Here is a 19,248-nt window from a genome sequence, read left to right as displayed (position 1 = left end):
AGAGGCCCTGATCAAGTATTCAGTACATATACTGTGCAGTGTGGAGATCTAATTTTCAGTTGGCTATAACCCTTTTTGTTGGCTATATGTAATTATGAAAATATCTGAAAAACAGAATGTAAGCTTTATCCCATAATCATAAAAAATACCCAATCAATGCTAAAAATATATTAATGTTTTTTTTAAACTTTTAATTGAAATACATTTTTATTTTCTGATGATTTTCTTATTCAGTGACATACAGCAGCTTGCTGAAAAGATGAGGCTTTATGAACATATCGTTTAATAATTTTAATCCTTTTCAGTCAAATCGTCACCACTGTTACTTTATCACAGTCTGAAAGGAATTTAACAACAATGTTTAGTGTTTCACACCACTCAGTTGGTAGTTCTGTTTTACAACCAACAATCGTGAATTCATTTAGTGCTATAAAACAGATTGTTAAGACTTTAGTTGATTAAGAAGGGATTCTGTGGTAATGTGTGCTTTTCTCAATCAATCATCCATCAATTACTAATGCAACAAGTGAAAATCTCAGCTTGTCTCACTAAATACTACGCCTACGCGTTGGCAGCAGCTGCAAGTCTGGGACAAAATCTCCAGTTTGAAAAACATCCAGGCTACTGTGGTCAGGACTGTAGTCTGTTTCCATATCTGTTTGCAGTTTTTTGTTTGTTTGTTTGTTTGTTTGTTCGTTATGGTTTTTTTGTTTGTTTTCCTTTCTTTTTTTTCCATTTACAAAAAATAAACACTTGCATTTAATTTAAAAGTTGATTTATTGCAAAAGACAAAAGGCAAGCATCAGCACATAAATAGAGGTCAGGGTATTGTGGCCTCTTATCAGCGCCTGCCAAAAGAGCTGAGTGAACAGACAGAGACCTGTCGAGAAACCTTGAACAATCCCGCAAACCAGCTGCAGTTGGAATGTTAGCTTACAGTAGAGCAGCGACCTCTGCTTCAGGTGATCTTTACCACCTAGCAAACATTTTGAACAGCTTTTGGCAAAGTATTGTCACCTTTCTAAACTTATGGCCTAAGTATTTTTATTTTTTTTCTTTTGCCATAAGGTGAGTGTTTCCCTAAATCATCTTTTGGTAATAAAAAGGGAGATTATTTTTTTGCCAAAATTACATTTGGCAAAAAAAAAAAAAGACATAAGCCATTATTTTAGGAAGGTGACGAAATGTTTCTTCAACAAAGTCAAAATACAGATTTGTAAAATAGTAACTTCTGCAAGGGTGCAAAATTAGCAGATTCGGACAGTATAGACAAAAGATCAAATAGACACATTTTCACAAGAGATTACTACCCAAATTTAAAAGACGAACTATTGCATGAAAAGATCCTGTAATACAACAGAATTTAATTTTTGTGTGTCTTTGGTGCGATCATAATTTTTGTTGTTCCTGCGGAAAAAAACTTCTCAAGAAACAATGAGTGGCGGTTTCCGGAAGTGTTTTAGTTAAACTGCTCATTGTTGTTCACAAAGCCACAGCTATAAAATTTGGTCTTTCCTAACAAAAAGCAAACAATGGGTTGCAGCAGTTTGGAGTGCAAAAACAGCTAACCTGTATTTTATTGAGCTTTAAAGTTCGGTTATAAATAATGACCTCAAACTATGTTAAATTGTAAAAAAAAAAATTAAAACAGACTATCTGTTTTACAAGAACTGATAGCAATAAATATAATCAATGCAAAGAGATTTTAAAGGAATATTTAAAATTTTTTTAAGTGAGGTTCGGCAAAGTTATTATATAAAAACAAAATAAAAAACATAAAAATTAAGTATAAAAATAAATATAGAATAATGTTCCCTTACTTGTAATGATGTCATATTGCCATAAGTTATATGCAGCATCAATAAACAGAAAATTATATGAACTATAGGAACAGTGGAAGGCTAATTGCTACCCAGAGTTACTCATTTTATATGATCTTAGCAATTTAAAATCCTCAATAACAAGTGGTTCTATCTAATGCATCTGATGCTTTTATATTAACCACCAACCATCTACACTTTACAACTTTAACAGCAGTCTCCTGACAATGGTTAACCCAAAAGATCTAAAACGTGATCTGTTTGAATGACTCTACCCCATCCCTCTTCCTGCAAACTCACTAGAATATGACATTAGTCCACTACAGGTAAGGAAACTATTACTGATAATAACTTCATTGAACCTCACTTCAAGAAAATAAAGTCAAAAACAGTCCTTTTTCCTCCATTTTGTGCTACTTATTATTTTAAGCCCTAATGACTTTATCTTCAATAAGACTTATGGATTTGTCTGTTAGCATCTTTTCACTGCTCACAAATTTGTACCCAAATAGCTTCAGTGTTGGCCCACAAGCTCTCTGCACAACCTGAGCTATCTTGAATGGTAGACTGAACCTCCACTTCTCTACTTGTTCAGCGGATTTCTTCTGGGTAGAGTAAACCCCACTAATCTCCTTCGAAACCTGGGTGTTCTTCAGGATCCAGGCTTTCACTTGAGGAGTGAAAGGAATTCCAGAAAATCGGAACATCTCTGTTGCCTTCCTCATGGGAAAACGAGCAATGTCCTCATATCGCACCAACATGTACCGACCACGCAGCCACGGGGGTTGCCTGAGGCCGACTTCTGCAGACATTCGGATATTGTCGCAGTTGCCTTTGAGCTTCTTCACCTCATCCTCATTGAGGGGCCCGTCCCCACCCAGGGCCCACTCCTTCCAGCTCTTATACTTGGCAGCAAATGCAACCATTCGCGAGGCCAGCACAGCCCGGGGATCCCGAACCAGCTGGATGAATCTGATATCAAGACGTGGATCCTCAACAAGTGGACGGAGATTTTCAAGCTGCCGAACCCTTACAGACTTGATGACTTTGTGATCCTTCTTAAGGCAGGACTCTGACGCCATGGTCAGATTCAGTGGCCCACAGCGTCTCGTCTTGCAGCGGTACCGCTCAAAAACACCTTTCACAACAGGGCTGCAGACGGACTCCTCACACAGAAAGCTGCTGGACTCCCTGCGAAAGAGGCTAGTGGTTATGTGGTTCACAGGGAGCGGGTCAATGAATCTTTCCAGCAGGGAGAAGTCGCACAGAAAAAGTTGCTGGAGAACGTCACGGTATGCCTTGGCCGACGCAGTAGCATTAGTACCTCCAGTGTCCAATGTCAACATCTTCTCCACATGCCACAGAGGCTCGAATAGGTAAAACATGTTGTCACCTTGCTGGTTGAAAAACTCGCCTACAAACGAGGATCCAGTCCTGGTGGTGGCCAACAGGAGAACATGTTTCCTTCCTTTTGTTGGTACGTCCTGGTGTTCGCTGTAGTTCTCTAGGCGCCGCTTCATCACCTTGAAGTCTTTGCTGAGTGCGGGGAAGGACACATTGTGCTTCAGTGCTAAGCGGGAGAAAGCACCAGGCTGTAGAGGAGTTTGGGGAGTCTGCTTCAGGTTGAGCTTATCTGACACCCTAAAAATATGAAAAATCATAGTTTTAAAATTTAAATACAGTTTTCTGCTTAACATAACACTTGCAGCTGCAGTGATAGAGTTTTAAAGATCTAATTTGCTAGAACTAAAATGAAGTGGTGCTTTTCATTTTAAAACTTTGCTGAGGCATACCTGTTGGCATTTCATATCTACCAGGAATCAATTTTAAGGTAATTTTATATAGCTTTCTCATTTTCTCCTACTCATTATCTCTTCCTTATAGTCAATATTAATTAATGGAGTCATAAATCTGACTCCAATAACTAATATCTGCTACAAGGAGGTTTCTCTAAGTTATTTTTCTTTGATCAGAGGCCCAGTCAACTGGCCCATTTGTTGATCATGGGGCAAAACGTTTATTCTCCAGAAATATCAAAATATCATCAATTGTTTACTGGAATTAAAATAGACATGAGATTTGAGCATTTTTAAAAACATTTGTCTTTGTAATTATGAAAGCTTTCAAGAACAATGACGCATAATATTTAGTTTACAGACATGAAATGGAAGTAAAATGGGACAAGACGCGAGCACAAATTTGCAAAGAGACGGGTTTACCATGAGTACGTTGGACTCACCTCGAGATGATCCTGTTTTCCTTCTCAATGATAACAAGTGCCACGAAGAAGACAATGGGTATTGTGTATTTGATCCTCATTCTCGGACGTGGGTGTGTCTAGATGTATTTTTTACACACTGCTTCCAATTGGGTTCTGCCAATCTTTCAGGTCATCAGCCACCTTCTTAAGGATCCTTCCAGTTATTTGTGTTCCCAAATGTAGGCAATGTCCCCTCCTGTAAAATGAAATCAACATCAATCTGTCAGCGTCATATGTTGCACATTTGAAGACAGGCAGTTGTGAAAAACGCCTCTGTGTTTTAGATATATTTATTTAGTAGGGGGAAGTTGATGCTATCGCGTGGACATAAAAATGCAGTGTGATGCTAAGTCACAAGAACGGTCACACAAAGCCGTTTCGCCTTCCGAAGTCTCTTGCTTCCCTAATTTTTGTAAGTGTGCATCGCCATGTATCTCTCCTTTGCAAAAGAAGAGAGTTTCAGGCAATTACTAAAGCACAAAAGCATTTTATATAATAAGGTAAAAAAGAAAAAAAAACATTGTTAGTCTCAGATATGAACCAGTTCTTGCTATGAGGAAGTCCTTGTTATCTTTAAGTGCACCCGTGCATTTTAGAAACATGCCCACCCACCATGCCAGACTGAGGGCTGGGGCACATAGAGACACTGTATTTATGAGTTAGTCATGCCTAGAAGTTCTTTTAAAAAACTGAGCAGACAAACAACCGAGTGCGGGGTAAAATATGAGTGACAGGCTGCAATCAAGCACAATCTTTCCAATTAAACTGTTATCCCACTTCTACGAAGCTGCTTGCCAAAAAAACTCATGGGTTGTCGGGCTTTAAGTGATACTGTCTACCACCCGCAGATGTAGGCAACAGAGCAGCCTGAAGTCCGAAGTTACAGCTTCTCATTTTTGCTAACACTGAGAGAACATATTGTGACAAATGATCCTCATTGAATGACTTTGAGCAACTGCACAGGCCCAGATGCTGAGAATTAAAACTGTGCTGTGCTGAAATTGAAAGGGAAGGCCTAGTTGTCACGGCACCATTAATTGTAGAGCTCTCAACCTGGAGGCCACACTTGACTTTTATAAGTCGTTAGACTGAAGGTGCTTGGTAGTTAAATGAAGAAAAGGGCGGATTTAATAGCAGCTATTTGCTAACATGCTGCTCATTTTTGAAAGAATTATACTGGTTTAGTTCAAAGATAATTGCAGCACACCTTAGATCCTTTGCTAATCTTAAGAGTTTAGTGTAGTCCTAACAAACAGGGACATAAAGCCATACTGGGGCAACTTATCTGAACACACAGTTTTATGTTGTTTTTCCTCAAATGTAAAAAATTGTCTCAATTTGCAGCTTATAAAAACACAAAACGTTTTCTTTCAGGATAATCCTTTATGCAGCTCAGCCATCTTCCCATCATCTTCCCAGTCTCAGTGAAAGAAAAGATTCCCAAAGCATAATACTGTCATGACCATTTTTCACTGTGTGATATGCAGTGTGTGTTCTATTTATTTACATTTTGTCCACAAAATGATATGTCTTTATCTGTATCTTGATTTGTCATTTTTACCTTTACATTTCTACGTATTTTTTTAAATTAATTAGATTTTTTTATTATTATTATTTCTCAAAAAATATATGACTTGTAATTATTAATCTTATCATATCTTTTGTGTCTTGTGTTACATTATATATTATAGTATTTTATATCAAAACTCTTAGTGTAGTACTAGAGCACTGACAATAAATCTGAATACTCCAAAGAAGTGAAAAAGCTATATGCACTTGTACGCAACTACTTTCTCATGAACAGCATGGCCTTTAAGGATTCTTCAGTAAAAATGATCAATAACTATTATCCTATTTAATTTTGAAAGACATTTGACTATTTTTTTATAGGTCTACCAGGCTTGGACAACCAGCCATACATATATGTCATTCCTTATATGTGTTGACCCCTTAATAGTGCCTTTTAGATGTAGGTTTCTATTTGTAACAGTATATTACTGTGCATCACTCTTAACCTTTTACGATACAGCTTTTTTCCCAAACAACTGGACCTTATTGTGACGTCTATTGTTGATTTTCAGGCGTGTTGCTGTTTATTTGTCTCAATATTTTGTTCAATTTTGAATTATTCAGGGGCACTAAAGGTTTATAATAAGTCATTTAGCCCTGAAAAATGGTAACAGTGAAGCAGATGCTTGCCTACTATCCTCGTTTTTGTGTATCAACTACACAAACACTTAATGAAACAGCCTGAACACGGAGGCAAATTTGAGACGCACTGACAAACTGCTGCTGTTAATCAACAATGCAACTTGAAACCACCTCCTACATTTCCACATAAGAGTTTCCAGTCTCTTTTCTGAATTGTGTTGAACTCTGAGTGCCTCCAGGTTTCTGCGTTAACAGAAGCAGCGTTTCACTTCTCACATCCCACTGTGACCTCAACTGGCTTCCCCGACCAGTTGCGAGCGCAGAAGCAGGTCCAAATGACTGCAGTCTAAACACGGGGAATGGTTGGACGGTGCCTGTGAAATTCTCTGAGTGGGAACAGGAAGTTTTGCTGCTCCAGTAGAGACAGAGAGAAAGCACTGTTGACGTGGAACAGTATGTAATGAAAAAGGTGAACCGTGCAATGAAATGCGCTTTCATTGGAAGGAAAGGTTTGCCTGCCTTGCACCACTCTGCCGCATGCCACGACCACAAAGGAGCCTTTGCACGGGAGTGACTCTGAACCCTACTTTTGGGGTGAGGCAGCAGAACACAAACTGCTTGGTCATTTACACGTCACACCATCAGTGGCTTAGATCTTGGATGTCGTAACTCATGCATAATCTGTCTCAACTGAAAAACGACAGTCTGTAGGAGCAAAGTTACATTACATCTGAGAGACTTCCCACTTTTATCTCACCCTCTCATGTACTAAATGACAGCACCTGAGCGAAGTAACAGACCAAAAAGACCCAAGAAGACAGTTATTGACAAATCCTACAAGCTTTTTTGACAGCTTTCTGGAGAGCTAAATGTGCATTTTTATCCACATATAATTTCAGGAAAAAAAATATATTTCACATCAACAATTCATCAAGTAAATAAGTAGTCAGATGTTTTGTCATTTATATAGTAAATTAGATGTACACCAATTATCTCAGCTTATTGCATCTGCTGTGTAAAGGGGGGAAAAAAACACTTGAGCTGACATTCGTGAATATTCACAAACCAGTGAGGCATATGACACGTTTGATCATCTGCTCATAACAAAATCGCTTGTGCACCATTTATCATCTTGTTACAAAATGCCTTTAATAGCTGCCTCTTATTTAATGTAAATCTTATGTGGAGACAAATTAAGCAGCAGTCATCCAAGCCTGTTTTGCATTTGACTGTACTGCAACTATGAAATTTGGCTTTGCATACAAATAGGGCCTATTTGCAAAGAATGCAAAAAAAATCTTTAACATACATTAGATATCTGCACAAATCAAATTGGCCAGGGGCGGGAATCAAGGATTATTTTTTTCATGATTGTTTCTGATTGGTGATTTGGAATTTTTCTCTTCTCCACCAAATGCATGAAAACTGACATGTAGTTTCCTCCCCTATTTTTTATTTTGTTAAAGATAAGATAAGACTTAAGGACGTATGAGTTGAAGCATAAATAGGGATAATGTTTTATTCACACTTTTCTCTCATATGTTAAAATTAGTAGCTTATTAAAAAAATATATACTTCTAGGACTAGTTTTAAGCCGCACATTTTACTTTCACTTGAGTAAAAAAATATCTGGAAATAACACTTATCTTACTTGAGTAAGATTTCTGAATATTCTACATAACTCTATTTGCTTCAGTGAATGAAGAATAAACATGTTTTGATTAAACACTAAACTGTCTGCTGAGTCTGCTGTACCACTTGGAGGTCAAGTGAATATATAGTGAACAGTAAATTGTAACAGTATATTTACTCTCCAATGTACATTAGCTTCTTTATATATTGCTTTCAAAATATTTATGTTAAATAAATTTGATGTGGAAAAGTATTATCTCCTGAAATAATGTGTTGTTGTGTTGTTTTCATGCATCGTTTTTCATTTTAGTCTTTAAAATACCTGGATTTCCCATGGACTTATGTTGTTGTTTGGTTGCATACGTTTGGTCAGTTTCACTGTTTTCTATTCAAATAACAAGTTCAGTATTGGAACACAAATTGTCATCACTCACAACTCCACTTTCTGGTGGCGGAAAGTTGTTGTAGCTTAATTTAATAACATAGAATTTTTTAAATTATTATTATTGATGAGAGAACATGTAAATGAATTTTTTCGGAGATTCCAAATTAATAGAAGTGAAACATAAATTTCACTTATTTATGTTTATGTGTAAGCTACTTTTAGAGATGTAGTACAGATAGTTTAAAACTGCTATTAGAAAACTGCTATTATTTTTTGCCGCATTTAAGTATCTTGATAAATATTGAGTATATTCAATAGCTTTTGATATTGCCATTGCTTCAATTTTTGTGCTCAGTAGCCACCAAAATAATCCACCAGTTCTCTGTATATGCACAGGGCATTTTTTTTTCCTTCCACACATAAACAAAACTGGTAAGCCTAGCTGTTAAATAAAATAGATAATAGGTAAAGGCATTGGCAAAACTAAAACGATTGGCACAATATTTGCATATGGCTTTCAAAGGATTGGACGTCAGACTGAATAAAGGGAATGTGAAAACACTTTTGTTCTTGTTTCATGTCCACAGATTCTCAGGTAGGGATAGCTGCTTGAAATTGACTAAGATATATTCAAACTTCCTGAAATGTATTGTTTTAAACTTTTCTGTTGCTGATTTGGCTGAGTGTGTGGGGTCATTGTCTAGCTGGAAGACTTGCCCTGTCTGCAGATTTTCTTTTGAGATTGCTCTATTTTTAAGCTCAACCATCTTTCCAGAAACTCAGAGCAGCTTCCCTGTCCATAAAAAGAATAAATGCATCTCTACAACATGATTCTATCACCCCCTTGCTTGGCAGAAGGGTCTGTTTTTATTTTTGCCACACATGATCAATTTTGGTTTCATCTGACAAAAACATCTTGTTCCACATATTTGCTGATCCCCTGTTGCTTAAGGCAAACTGCAAAGAAGTTGTCCTATGGCTTTTTCTTAGCAATGACTTTCTTTCTGACACTAAAAGGTCATCTCTGAATAATGTTCCTCTTGCCTAACTTGCGTAAGCTTAATAAAGGACTCATGTGTCAGTAGGTTTTCGTTTTTGCCATAATCTTATTTCTAGAGTCAAGTGTTAAAAGAGTCGGGTTATTGTTTTATATCCTATCCCTGCTTTTCATGATGCTGTTGGTTCACAAATCTCCCTCCATAAAACATTTGTATTTCTGCAGTGGTTAAGATTGGCCACATTTACGGATTAGAAACCGATTGGTAGCGCTCGATCCCATCCAGTGGTAAACAAAGTATTGTCAAATGCCATCCACAGTTTCATGTATTAAACCGTGTGGTTTTGGTGAGAGAAAGTGTGAAAAAGTTGCAGAAAAGGCTCAGCAAACTTAAAGCACTTGCATTTATAGAAGCATAAACAACATTATTTAGAAAACTAAAGTCTACAGGAGAAACAAACTAAAGATAAATAAATCTGACTGAATCCTCCCCCTAAGTCATGAGAACAAATTAAACCATGCGGTCTTAATAAAAGACGCATGAGCAAAGTCACAAGTGTCTTATTTGGAGTAACTTTACTGTTTGAGATTTATTGTAAATTTTGAGCTTGTTCCTGTTCAGCACGTTGCAGACAGTAAAGTCAAACTCAAACTTGTTAAGAACCAACCATTGTGATGAGCTATGATGTCGGAAGGCGTCCCGCTTGCATTCCACTTGTTCAGCCTCTTCTCAAAGTGCGACTCGGTAGGGGAACTGATTCCATTACTCTCAAAATGCGCCTTTAATTCTGCGACAGAAAACGATCCATTCGTAACGAAGAAGCATTTGGTGGAGTTCCGCTAAGCAAATCACGGGAGTTCAATAAAACCATGTTGATCACGTCGGTGGGGAGAGCATCCTCTGTAAGTGAATGAGAACTCCACAGTTGCAGTTCACTGATTCGCACTGAATCAACTTTGGTTACAGAGGAGCGGAGCTTCAAGCAGGAGGCGCGCCATCAACGATCCCAAACATTGAACCAAATTGATTACTCGTCAAATAAACTTTACACGCACATTCTTATCAGTATCTAGAGGAAAAAATGTGTAGGTTTGTGTTCCTACAACTTGTTTACCATGTAGTTTTGGAATTAAAAATTCAGGATTTGTGGTTATCTTTTTGTCTCAGCTAAAGAAGAATGGCTCCATCTAGTGGAGAAATGTGTAACCTGTATTACATCGCTTTGCCTGTAGACTATTGAGAGCTTTATGGAGTATATGTCAACACAGCCATTGTTCTTCTAATGTTCTTCTATCTGCTGAGCCTTTTGTGACATTTGTAAATGATGAAGATACAGTGAATACAATATACCGCCACTTGAAGTATTTACCCTTTTCTATTATGTCAGTTATTTAGATTGTTTTTTCATGTTGGTCTTAAAAATACCCGAATCTGCACATAATGTGTTGACAGAATTTTTAAGTACTAAATCAGATGTTCTGATCAGTTAGCAGCTGATCAGTTTTTGATACTTTTTACTCATTCTCGAGTAATTTCTTTGATGACTACCTTTTACATTTACTTGAGTAAAATATGCTGCAGCAGTGTTACTGCTACTTGAGTAAAATTTTGGGGTACTTTACTAACCACTGAGTACTTCATATAAATTATATCACCAAACAGAACTACATGATGCAACAATCTAATTTCCGTTTTTTGGATTATATAAACTATTTTACATTTAAAATATATATAAAAAAACGTTTGGCAAAGACACGGGGTGCTTTAAAGCGTTTAAATGTGTTTACATGCTTCTTTATATAGTAATCCTCCGATTAAAAAGCGTAACAATTTGGAACTACAATTGACATTCCGTCGCTCGGTGATGACGCAGAATCCAGAATCTTCCGGAAGGTCTATCAGCTCGTTGCAAAATAGTTGCGTCAGAGACTCGCGCATTTCTAACGAGGAAGGTGAACCTCGGACGTTTCTCTCGGTAAGAAACCTTCAATTGGTGTTTAAAAATGTTTGTCTTTGCAAAATATCTTCCTCTGTTTGCTAAGTGACTTATTTAGTTTCATCACTGTAAATTAGGCTAGTCTCAGAAATGTTTCAGGCATCCTCTGCGCAGCTATACATTGCTACTTAACGTTAGCTACCTGACTGAATTAAATAACTGGCTCTGTATTTTTTGATTTAAGGAGCAATACCCTTATAATTGGGTATGTTGCGGTGACAGTTACATCAATTTAGGGTTCAAGAAAACTTTTCCTTTCCTTGGATTCGTTTTAAGTAACTTGCTATTCTAATGTTTTGTGTTTTCAAGTGCTTAAATATACCACAAATCAACTGATTTGATACGTTAGCATTTGTCTTTGGCCCTGCAAAATGTACTAAACTTGTACATTCTCATTTTGTTAACAGTTTATCGTCGGAAAGCAGCTTTTTGTCTCTTTATTTTTTAAAATGGTGGTAATATAAAACATTTTGATAAATAATAATAAACTATTGCAAGGCCTTAAATATGTTTTTTTTTTCTATTTGTGTGAGTTTTATTTTAAAGCAAATGGTTCTTTAACACAACAAACAGGTCTTTGTTGGGGATTGACACAAAATATCATGTCATGACCATGCATCCTATTTGTAGAGCACTTTTCATATCTGTAACATAAAATGTTGTACAAAGGTTACACTATGGTAGAAATGTTATTTTATTTCATTTTTATTATATTTAAGCAATTATAGGAAAAAACATCTACAATATAGAAACTGTAAGTTTAAAAAAAAATGCAAAACATAAATAGTAAGCATAGTCATCCAAAGATTAAATTCTATGTAATAAATTGCAAAATAGATGGAAAAAGCTAGATAAGATAGATAAGAATATAAGTTTAAATTAATCAAATACGTAGAAAGTATATTTATGACACTTGTGCACATGTCTGTGTGTGTGTTTCAGGTCACTACAGAGTAGAAGGAAATTGCAAACATGTTGGTGGCGAGGCTGACATGCCTGAGGAGTCTCCCGTTAGTCGGGCTCCGTCCTGTGGTGTCACAGGGCTCATCGGCCCTGAGAGCACCCACCCTGAAGGCCTGCCCACCCCTCCTCAGGCCGCAGCAGGTACTGTATAGGTTCTGAACTCTTGGCTAGTAAACATCCATAATCTCTCTAATGTTCCTCTATGTTCATTGTTTGCTGAATTTTATTGCTGAAGTATAAGGCGACACAAAACTGTTCCCGATTGACATTGTGATCTTTTGTGCATCTTACGTAGGGTTGCACAGTATATTGAAAATATAGCATTATTGCAATATCAGTGTCTGTAATATTCATCATTAATTGACCGATTTAAATATACTCAAAAGCCTAATGTGTAGTAAACATTCTCAGTCTGTCATCATGGTGTGCTATTTCAATATATTAAAGGATTTGGAAACCCCTATGAACTTTACACATAAGCTTTATTACCTTTATAGGTACAACAAGTACAGAAAGTTAGGGTTAAGTGATTAAATCTTTGGATATTCTTTGGCCTCTTTTGACACTCAATATGTTTGAGTGTGGTTTATTGATAATGACAGTGATTGTGTGTACTGGTTAAAATATGAAATAATATATGAAATCTATTAAATCTGGGTTAATAGATTTCATATATGATAAAATGGGATGTTTTGCTGTTGACTTCTATTGATTTACATGTAAGTTGAAAGTTGATAGTTAAACTTCAATTAGAAAACTGCATTTACAAGTACAAATTTCTTTGTCTGTCCAAAGGGTTATGCCTCAAAGGCCAGATTTGGATTCCGTCGAGCAAAAACCAGCAGGGAGCAGCTGAAGGAAGCAGCTTTTGAACCAGCAACCGACACAGCCATCAAAAGTGACTGCTTTACACAAATATAAATATATATTATTAATCAACATGATATTGTGGCTTTGAAAAATATGATGAATTCTTTTTGTGTTGTTTGTCAGTTGACAGCATGGGAAGAATGGTTCTTGCCGGAGGTGCAGTGGTGGGCCTGGGAGCACTTTGCTATTATGGTCTTGGCATGTCCAATGAAATTGGCGCCATTGAGAAATCAATGTGAGTGACAAGGATGTTTATGAGTATATGCTATTACATTCCACATTTTCAGTTCTGTTCAGTACTTTCTAAGGCTCGTTTTCCACTTCATTTAGGATCTGGCCTCAGTATGTGAAGGACAGAATCCACTCCACCTACATGTACTTTGCAGGCAGCGTTGGACTGACGGCCCTGTCGGCTGTAGCTGTTAGCAGGAACCCGGCGCTGATGGGTCTGATGATGAGGGGGTCCTGGATGGTGAGTTTTGTAGCACAACTTTTAAGCCTTTTTGTTTTAATTTTAAATTAGTTTGGGTATCGGTTGTTATTTCTAGTTTAATGTAATGCCTGTTCTTTATTTACCAGGCAATCGGAGCAACCTTTGCAGCAATGATTGGAGCAGGGATGCTGGTTCGATCCATCTCATATGAGCACAGCCCAATACCCAAACATCTGGCTTGGATGCTGCATGCAGGTTTCCTACACGATGTCTTGCTGACAAAACATGTTTTCTTAAACTTGTGACCAAAAGTTTTACCAATGACTGAATGTCTTTCACAAACTTCATTGCTTTGGTGTTAATAGACACCCACACGTAAATACAAACAAAAGGCTGCAGGACTCAAGGTAGCTCTTACCTTTTTAAGTCTGGACAGTCGTTTTTCCATACGTCCCAAGGAGCATAAAGGCATTTAAGAGAATGTCTTTAGCCTTGTACTCTAATCCTGGTACTTCCCGCAGAATTTGTTTGTTTTTGATGTTTTATTTGAACAGGAGTAGTTTCTTTACCCCACACCTGCATCCAAAAGTCTTCATCTTATCATTTTAACAACAGCTGGTTCCTTTGACAGGACTGTTCCATTTAACGTATCCATTCTGATTTTCAAATTCACTCAGAATGAGTTAAAATATTAGCTGCCTTGTCTTTAAAATGTTGGTGGTATGCAATTTTTGTGGCAGACTTAAAACAAGGTGTATTTATTTATTTTTGTGACAGCATACATTTTCATTCACTATAAACAACTTTGCATTTATTTCTATTTCATTATAACATTCTTCATAGCAACCTATGCTCAATGAAAATTGCCATCGTTGGGGGGGAAAAAAGCAGTAAAGTTGGTGAAAAACAAGATTTTTCATATGCATTGTAATTTCAGATATGCAATTACTTTAGTTAAGCACCAGAGGGCAATAAAGGAAGGGGGAAAAAAATCAATAAATGCAGAGGTGTTTGTTAAACATTTGCAGTTCAGTTTGTTGTAAGTATAAACTGGTAAATTAATAGTTCTAATAGTTCTTATACTATGATCACTTTGAGTTAAAGTACTATGGTCTCATTGTACTACTATATAAAAAAAACAGCAAGTAAAAACTTAACATATTATTTGTTACAGTAATTTTACCTTATATTTTTTATTCTTACCATGATTTTTATTATAGACCTAAGTACAATTATAGCATATAATGCCAGCTAATTTTAGCAGGTAGTTTTCAAGTATTTAAGCAGAATATTATCACTTTGTACTGTTGTGCACAATTGAAAAGTGTTTTTTGTTACAAAAGTATAACAAACTGTTGTTCTTAGCTGGTTAATTAGTCAGGCTCTGCTCAGGTAGACACACCCAAGTTACCCTTTAATAAGAATGTGTTTTGTTGCTGCTGTTTGTAATTTTTATTTGGTTGCTTTCTTTTCTTTATTTGTTGAAAAGGTGTGATGGGTGCTGTCATCGCTCCACTAACTCTGCTGGGCGGACCTCTGATGATGAGGGCTGCTTGGTACACTGCAGGCATCGTGGGAGGTCTGTCCACTGTGGCTATGTGCGCTCCAAGTGAGAAGTTCCTCAACATGGGAGGTCCGCTTGCTGTCGGCTTTGGAGTGGTATTCGCCTCCTCCCTTGGTTAGTACGGTTAAAATGTCTCATTCATGGATAATGAGTAGAATGGTAACTACAAGTTACCATTGAACATTTATGCTGAAGGTTATAAATTATGCAGTACATAAAGTGATGCAATTAATCTTGCTAGCCGTTTTTTAAATTCTAGCAGCTTTAATAATCCTTCTTGTTATAATACTGAAAAACTAATATACACATTAACATTTAGCAGTGACGTGCCCAAAGAAAAAATATATATCTAATTCAAAATATAGTTTAAAATGAAATGTTGCTATAAAAACTATTCCTGAAGCTTCATACTGCCACTCCTACCATGTGTGACTGTAGGGATGGTGTTTTGAGGATTATGTACAATGTTAGTTTTCCACCACAGAGCATTTTGATTGTTCAAGAATGTACAATTTTGGTATATTGGGTATATTCTTTATTAACTCTATCACATGAGTCGTGACAAAATCAAAACATGTTTTCATAGAAGTCTCATTTCTGGGGTTACCCTTGCAACAGATTCTTCTGCTTTTCAAAGCAAAGCCACCCTTACGTCACACTGAATTGTTCTTTCTTTTTTAATTTTCAGGGTCGATGTTTCTGCCACCCACCTCAGCGTTTGGAGCAGGCCTGTATTCTGTCGCTGTCTACGGAGGCCTTGTTCTCTTCAGCATGTTCCTCCTCTACGACACACAGAAGGTCATTAAGAAAGCGGAGACACACCCACTGTATGCTGCACAGAAATATGACCCCATAAATGCGTGAGTAATTTCTGTTGTTTTTCTTTTTCTGCAATTTCAGTTTGTAATGTGTTACATGTGCATCTCATGAGTGGATTAACCCCACAGGTGTATGGGGATTTACATGGACACGCTGAACATTTTCATGAGGCTGGTGATGATCCTGGCTGGCGGCGGTGGCGGCAAACGGAAGTAGACATCCGCTGGAGCTTTACTTTTTTTTTTCCCACAGAGCTAAACAAAGTTTCCACTCAGCAAACAAGTGTTATCCTTTAAATACAAATCTTATGTGGCTGGTAGATGATAATAAAAGCTCTGGAAAGATTTTGAAGGTAGGGATGGGATTCTGAGCTACAAATCAAGAAGACAAATTTATGTATTTTGATAACAACCTGACATGGAGCTCTTACTTGGTTGTTGAAGGTTTGTTTATTCTGGGAGTGCATGGATCTGGTAAACCACTCAGTCTAAAATAGAGGAGCTGTTTTTGTATTATACTTTGTTTTCTATTTATTTTTGCTGACAGACTTCAAAAATACTTAAGCAGAACTACTGCATGTCGACCAAAATTATTCCACATTAGAACAATGGCTTGACTGGTGTACGTTTCTGATTAAGCATTCACTGTTATGTCACTTCAGTTTTATGGTGAATAGGTGACATTAGTTCATATGTTTATAAATAACACAAAGCTATTTCAACACCAATTAATAAAACTGTTAAAAATAGCTTTTCTGCAAGATGTTTCTGTCTGATTCTTTTCATTTTTTCTTTTTGAAATAATTTTTCAAACAAAGCACATGGTGAACGTTAACAGCTGACATGCACAAAACATTTCCACAAGATCATTTTTCATATCTCGTCAATATAAAACATGGATAGTAAACTTTATTATAGCTTTGCAGTTGAATTGTTCTAATATAAATGTTGCCTTTTATTTCTGCTGTAATGGCTTCCTAGGACACAGATTTACACTAAAATATTGCCAAAAAATATATAGGTAACAAAATATCTGTTTTTAATTAAAATAAACTTAAATATCTTAAAATGTCTTGCTAATAACTTTGTAAGCTAATGAAGACTCTGTTTTGGATCCCTGTAGTAGCCAGTGCTCATCAAAGTCATGAATACACATCAAATATGTTGATCAATGTTCCGTTTCCTACTAATCAAAGTAAAAATAAATTAGAACATATCAATTTATACACAATTTACCTGCAAAGTTCTAAAAGCTAAAAGGATTTCGTATTTTACATTTTAAAAACACACTTGAATTCGATGAAAATTTTGTGTTTACTTCTTGCAATTATTCTAAAAATCCCTGTTTGGAAACAGACGTGTTTACAATAACGTGTTCACGTTCTTAAAAGGACATTTTAAAAGTTTGAAGCCACTGATAACATTCAACAACCTGCTAACTTCAGGTTTCCAAACAGTAAATCTCTGATCTCCTGCAGTTTCCTTCTTTAACCCCCGCTCCTGCTGAGTAATCTGACAGATAAAAACTTGCTTGTTTTACCATTTGTTATCCACGCTCTTCGCTGTTTGTGCCAGACTGATCAACCATCAGGGGTCCACCCTGTAGCCTGTTTCCCCCATAAACAAGTCGGTGTGAAGCAGCAGATGACAAAGGCTTAGCCTAGTAATCCTCTTGTCCACCATCTGGCTGTTCCTCTAAAATTAAACCATCAAACCAGGGCACTTGCAGCAGATGTTAACATCTGTAAATATACAGGTGTTTGGAAGAGGCGTGGGCACGTGGAGGGAGCAGCTGCCAAGCTCTTGCTTTAAACCTGCTCTGATCATGTGAATGATTTGGTACAAATACCAGGCAGGAAAACAACCCTAATGGGAGGGATGAAGAGGGGAGTAATGGATGAGACTGGAGCAGGCTTTGGTGTGAAGTGATGTGCCATCAACTGGGATGGAAACGTCCATCTGTCAGTCAATTTTTAAATTGATGAGTAATATTTGGTGTGGTTCCAAGGTTTTTTTTACAGCTTAGAGCAGGGGTGGGCACTCCTGGTCCTCGAGGGCCGGTGTCCTGCAACTTTTAGATGCATCTCTACTTCAACACACCTGAGTCAAATAATGAGGTCGTTAACAGGACTCTGGAGAACTTGACTGCACTTAGGAGGAGATTCAGCTGTTGGATTCAGGTGTGTTGGACCAGGGAGACATCTAAGAGTTGCAGGACACCGGCCCTCGAGGACCAGGAGTGCCCACCCCTGGCTTAGAGGCTTCAGGATCATTGTGTGTCTGTTTAAAAAACAGAGCAGAGCCAAGACATTATTTTGTTTACATATTTAGATAAGTCGCTAAAGTACACTGATAATTCACCACAGGACATATATGTGAATTATTACACATATATTTGTTTATTTGTTCATTTCTGCAAACAAATTTTATTTTGAAAAACTGAACAGAATTGTTGCATGTCATACAAGCAGTGGACTGATTAATTTTAATAGGATCATTTAGGCAGATTTGATGTTTGAAGGTTCTGAGAAGGAGACTTGAAATGGGTTTCTGTTTCAGGAGAGATGACCTCACCCCTCCATGCCCCCGGCTTTGGGATGTAATTTTATATCATTCTTCTCTATTGGAGCAACAGAAGTGTCTCTCTTGTCAAGCTACTTGATAAGGGTGTGTTAAAGAATAACTCATCTTACTAAGTTACTTTTTCACATCTTACATTCTTGTTGATTTGCACAAAACTGAACTCTTTAATGTGCATTCATCTTTGTAACACTAGACCTTAAATTATCTTGTATTTGAACAAGAAAAATCTAAATGTTAAATACTTTTGTATGAAGAATTGAATGTTTTCTTGTATGAAACAAAAGTTTAATATTAACAGTACTGTGTAACATATAATAATCTCCTGTGATGGTGCATGCATGGACTCTCAAAGAAAATGGGTAATTTTTTTCTGACGTATTTTCTATTATCCTCACTGTGTTTCTCCACCTCTTCTGCTTTATCTACTTACTGACTAATATTCAGCTGGAGACTTATTTTTATAGCTGTGAATACAGGAGGTGCGCACTCTGCACCTTAGCATGAGTCAGTACAGTTCACACTCTTCTCTGAGACGTCACACAACTGTTGAATTCGCTCGACACCTTCTTCCAGACAAGGTGCAAAAGCTCTCTCTCTCTCTTTTCTGGCCAAGGTGAAAAACAGTGTTCAAAAATAAAAAGCATGACGTTTAACAACTCATCCACCACGCATAATGAGAAGCATCATTTTCAGCATGCAACAGTTTTTTATTTTTTTTAGTGTGTCTTAAGATTATGACTGAACAGTACCACTTTTTTCATTGTTAATTGAACAA

At 36.9% G+C, this 19,248-nt stretch overlaps 2 protein-coding genes across 2 annotated transcripts; one reads left to right on the top strand and one right to left on the bottom strand.

The window, feature by feature from the left end:
* Window positions 1–758: 758 nt before the first annotated feature.
* Window positions 759–10,199, bottom strand: chst3 (carbohydrate sulfotransferase 3). The gene is made up of 3 exons (XM_014474306.2): window positions 9,914–10,199; window positions 4,060–4,276; window positions 759–3,461 (listed from the first exon to the last, which is right to left on the bottom strand). Exons 2-3 carry the CDS (start codon window positions 4,137–4,139, stop codon window positions 2,246–2,248), a joined length of 1,296 nt encoding a protein of 431 aa, XP_014329792.1. The 5' UTR covers window positions 4,140–4,276; window positions 9,914–10,199; the 3' UTR covers window positions 759–2,245.
* Window positions 10,200–11,138: 939 nt separating this feature from the next.
* ghitm (growth hormone inducible transmembrane protein) lies at window positions 11,139–16,640 on the top strand. Its single transcript, XM_005794574.3, has 9 exons — window positions 11,139–11,221; window positions 12,185–12,346; window positions 13,001–13,103; window positions 13,199–13,310; window positions 13,406–13,547; window positions 13,655–13,763; window positions 14,998–15,186; window positions 15,761–15,932; window positions 16,020–16,640. The coding sequence occupies exons 2-9, from the start codon at window positions 12,215–12,217 to the stop codon at window positions 16,105–16,107; spliced, it is 1,047 nt and encodes a 348-aa protein (XP_005794631.1). The 5' UTR covers window positions 11,139–11,221; window positions 12,185–12,214; the 3' UTR covers window positions 16,108–16,640.
* The last annotated feature ends 2,608 nt before the right edge of the window (window positions 16,641–19,248 follow it).

This window comes from Xiphophorus maculatus, chromosome 10 (assembly GCF_002775205.1).
Source record: "Xiphophorus maculatus strain JP 163 A chromosome 10, X_maculatus-5.0-male, whole genome shotgun sequence".
NCBI lineage: Eukaryota > Metazoa > Chordata > Actinopteri > Cyprinodontiformes > Poeciliidae > Xiphophorus > Xiphophorus maculatus.
This window is presented reverse-complemented; position numbering and strand designations above follow the sequence as displayed.

What these genes read in the sequence shown, in the direction of transcription:
- ghitm (XM_005794574.3), top strand. Translation starts at nt 12,215, where the DNA reads ATGTTGGTGGCGAGGCTGACATGCCTGAGGAGTCTCCCGTTAGTCGGG. An exon ending in TGATGAGGGGGTCCTGGATG is followed by an intron (nt 13,548 to 13,654) that starts GTGAGTTTTGTA and finishes TTTATTTACCAG; the next exon opens with GCAATCGGAGCAACCTTTGC. An exon ending in AAATATGACCCCATAAATGC is followed by an intron (nt 15,933 to 16,019) that starts GTGAGTAATTTC and finishes TTAACCCCACAG; the next exon opens with GTGTATGGGGATTTACATGG.
- chst3 (XM_014474306.2), bottom strand. Translation starts at nt 4,139, where the DNA reads ATGAGGATCAAATACACAATACCCATTGTCTTCTTCGTGGCACTTGTT. An exon ending in GAAAACAGGATCATCTCGAG is followed by an intron (nt 3,462 to 4,059) that starts GTGAGTCCAACG and finishes TCATATTTTTAG; the next exon opens with GGTGTCAGATAAGCTCAACC.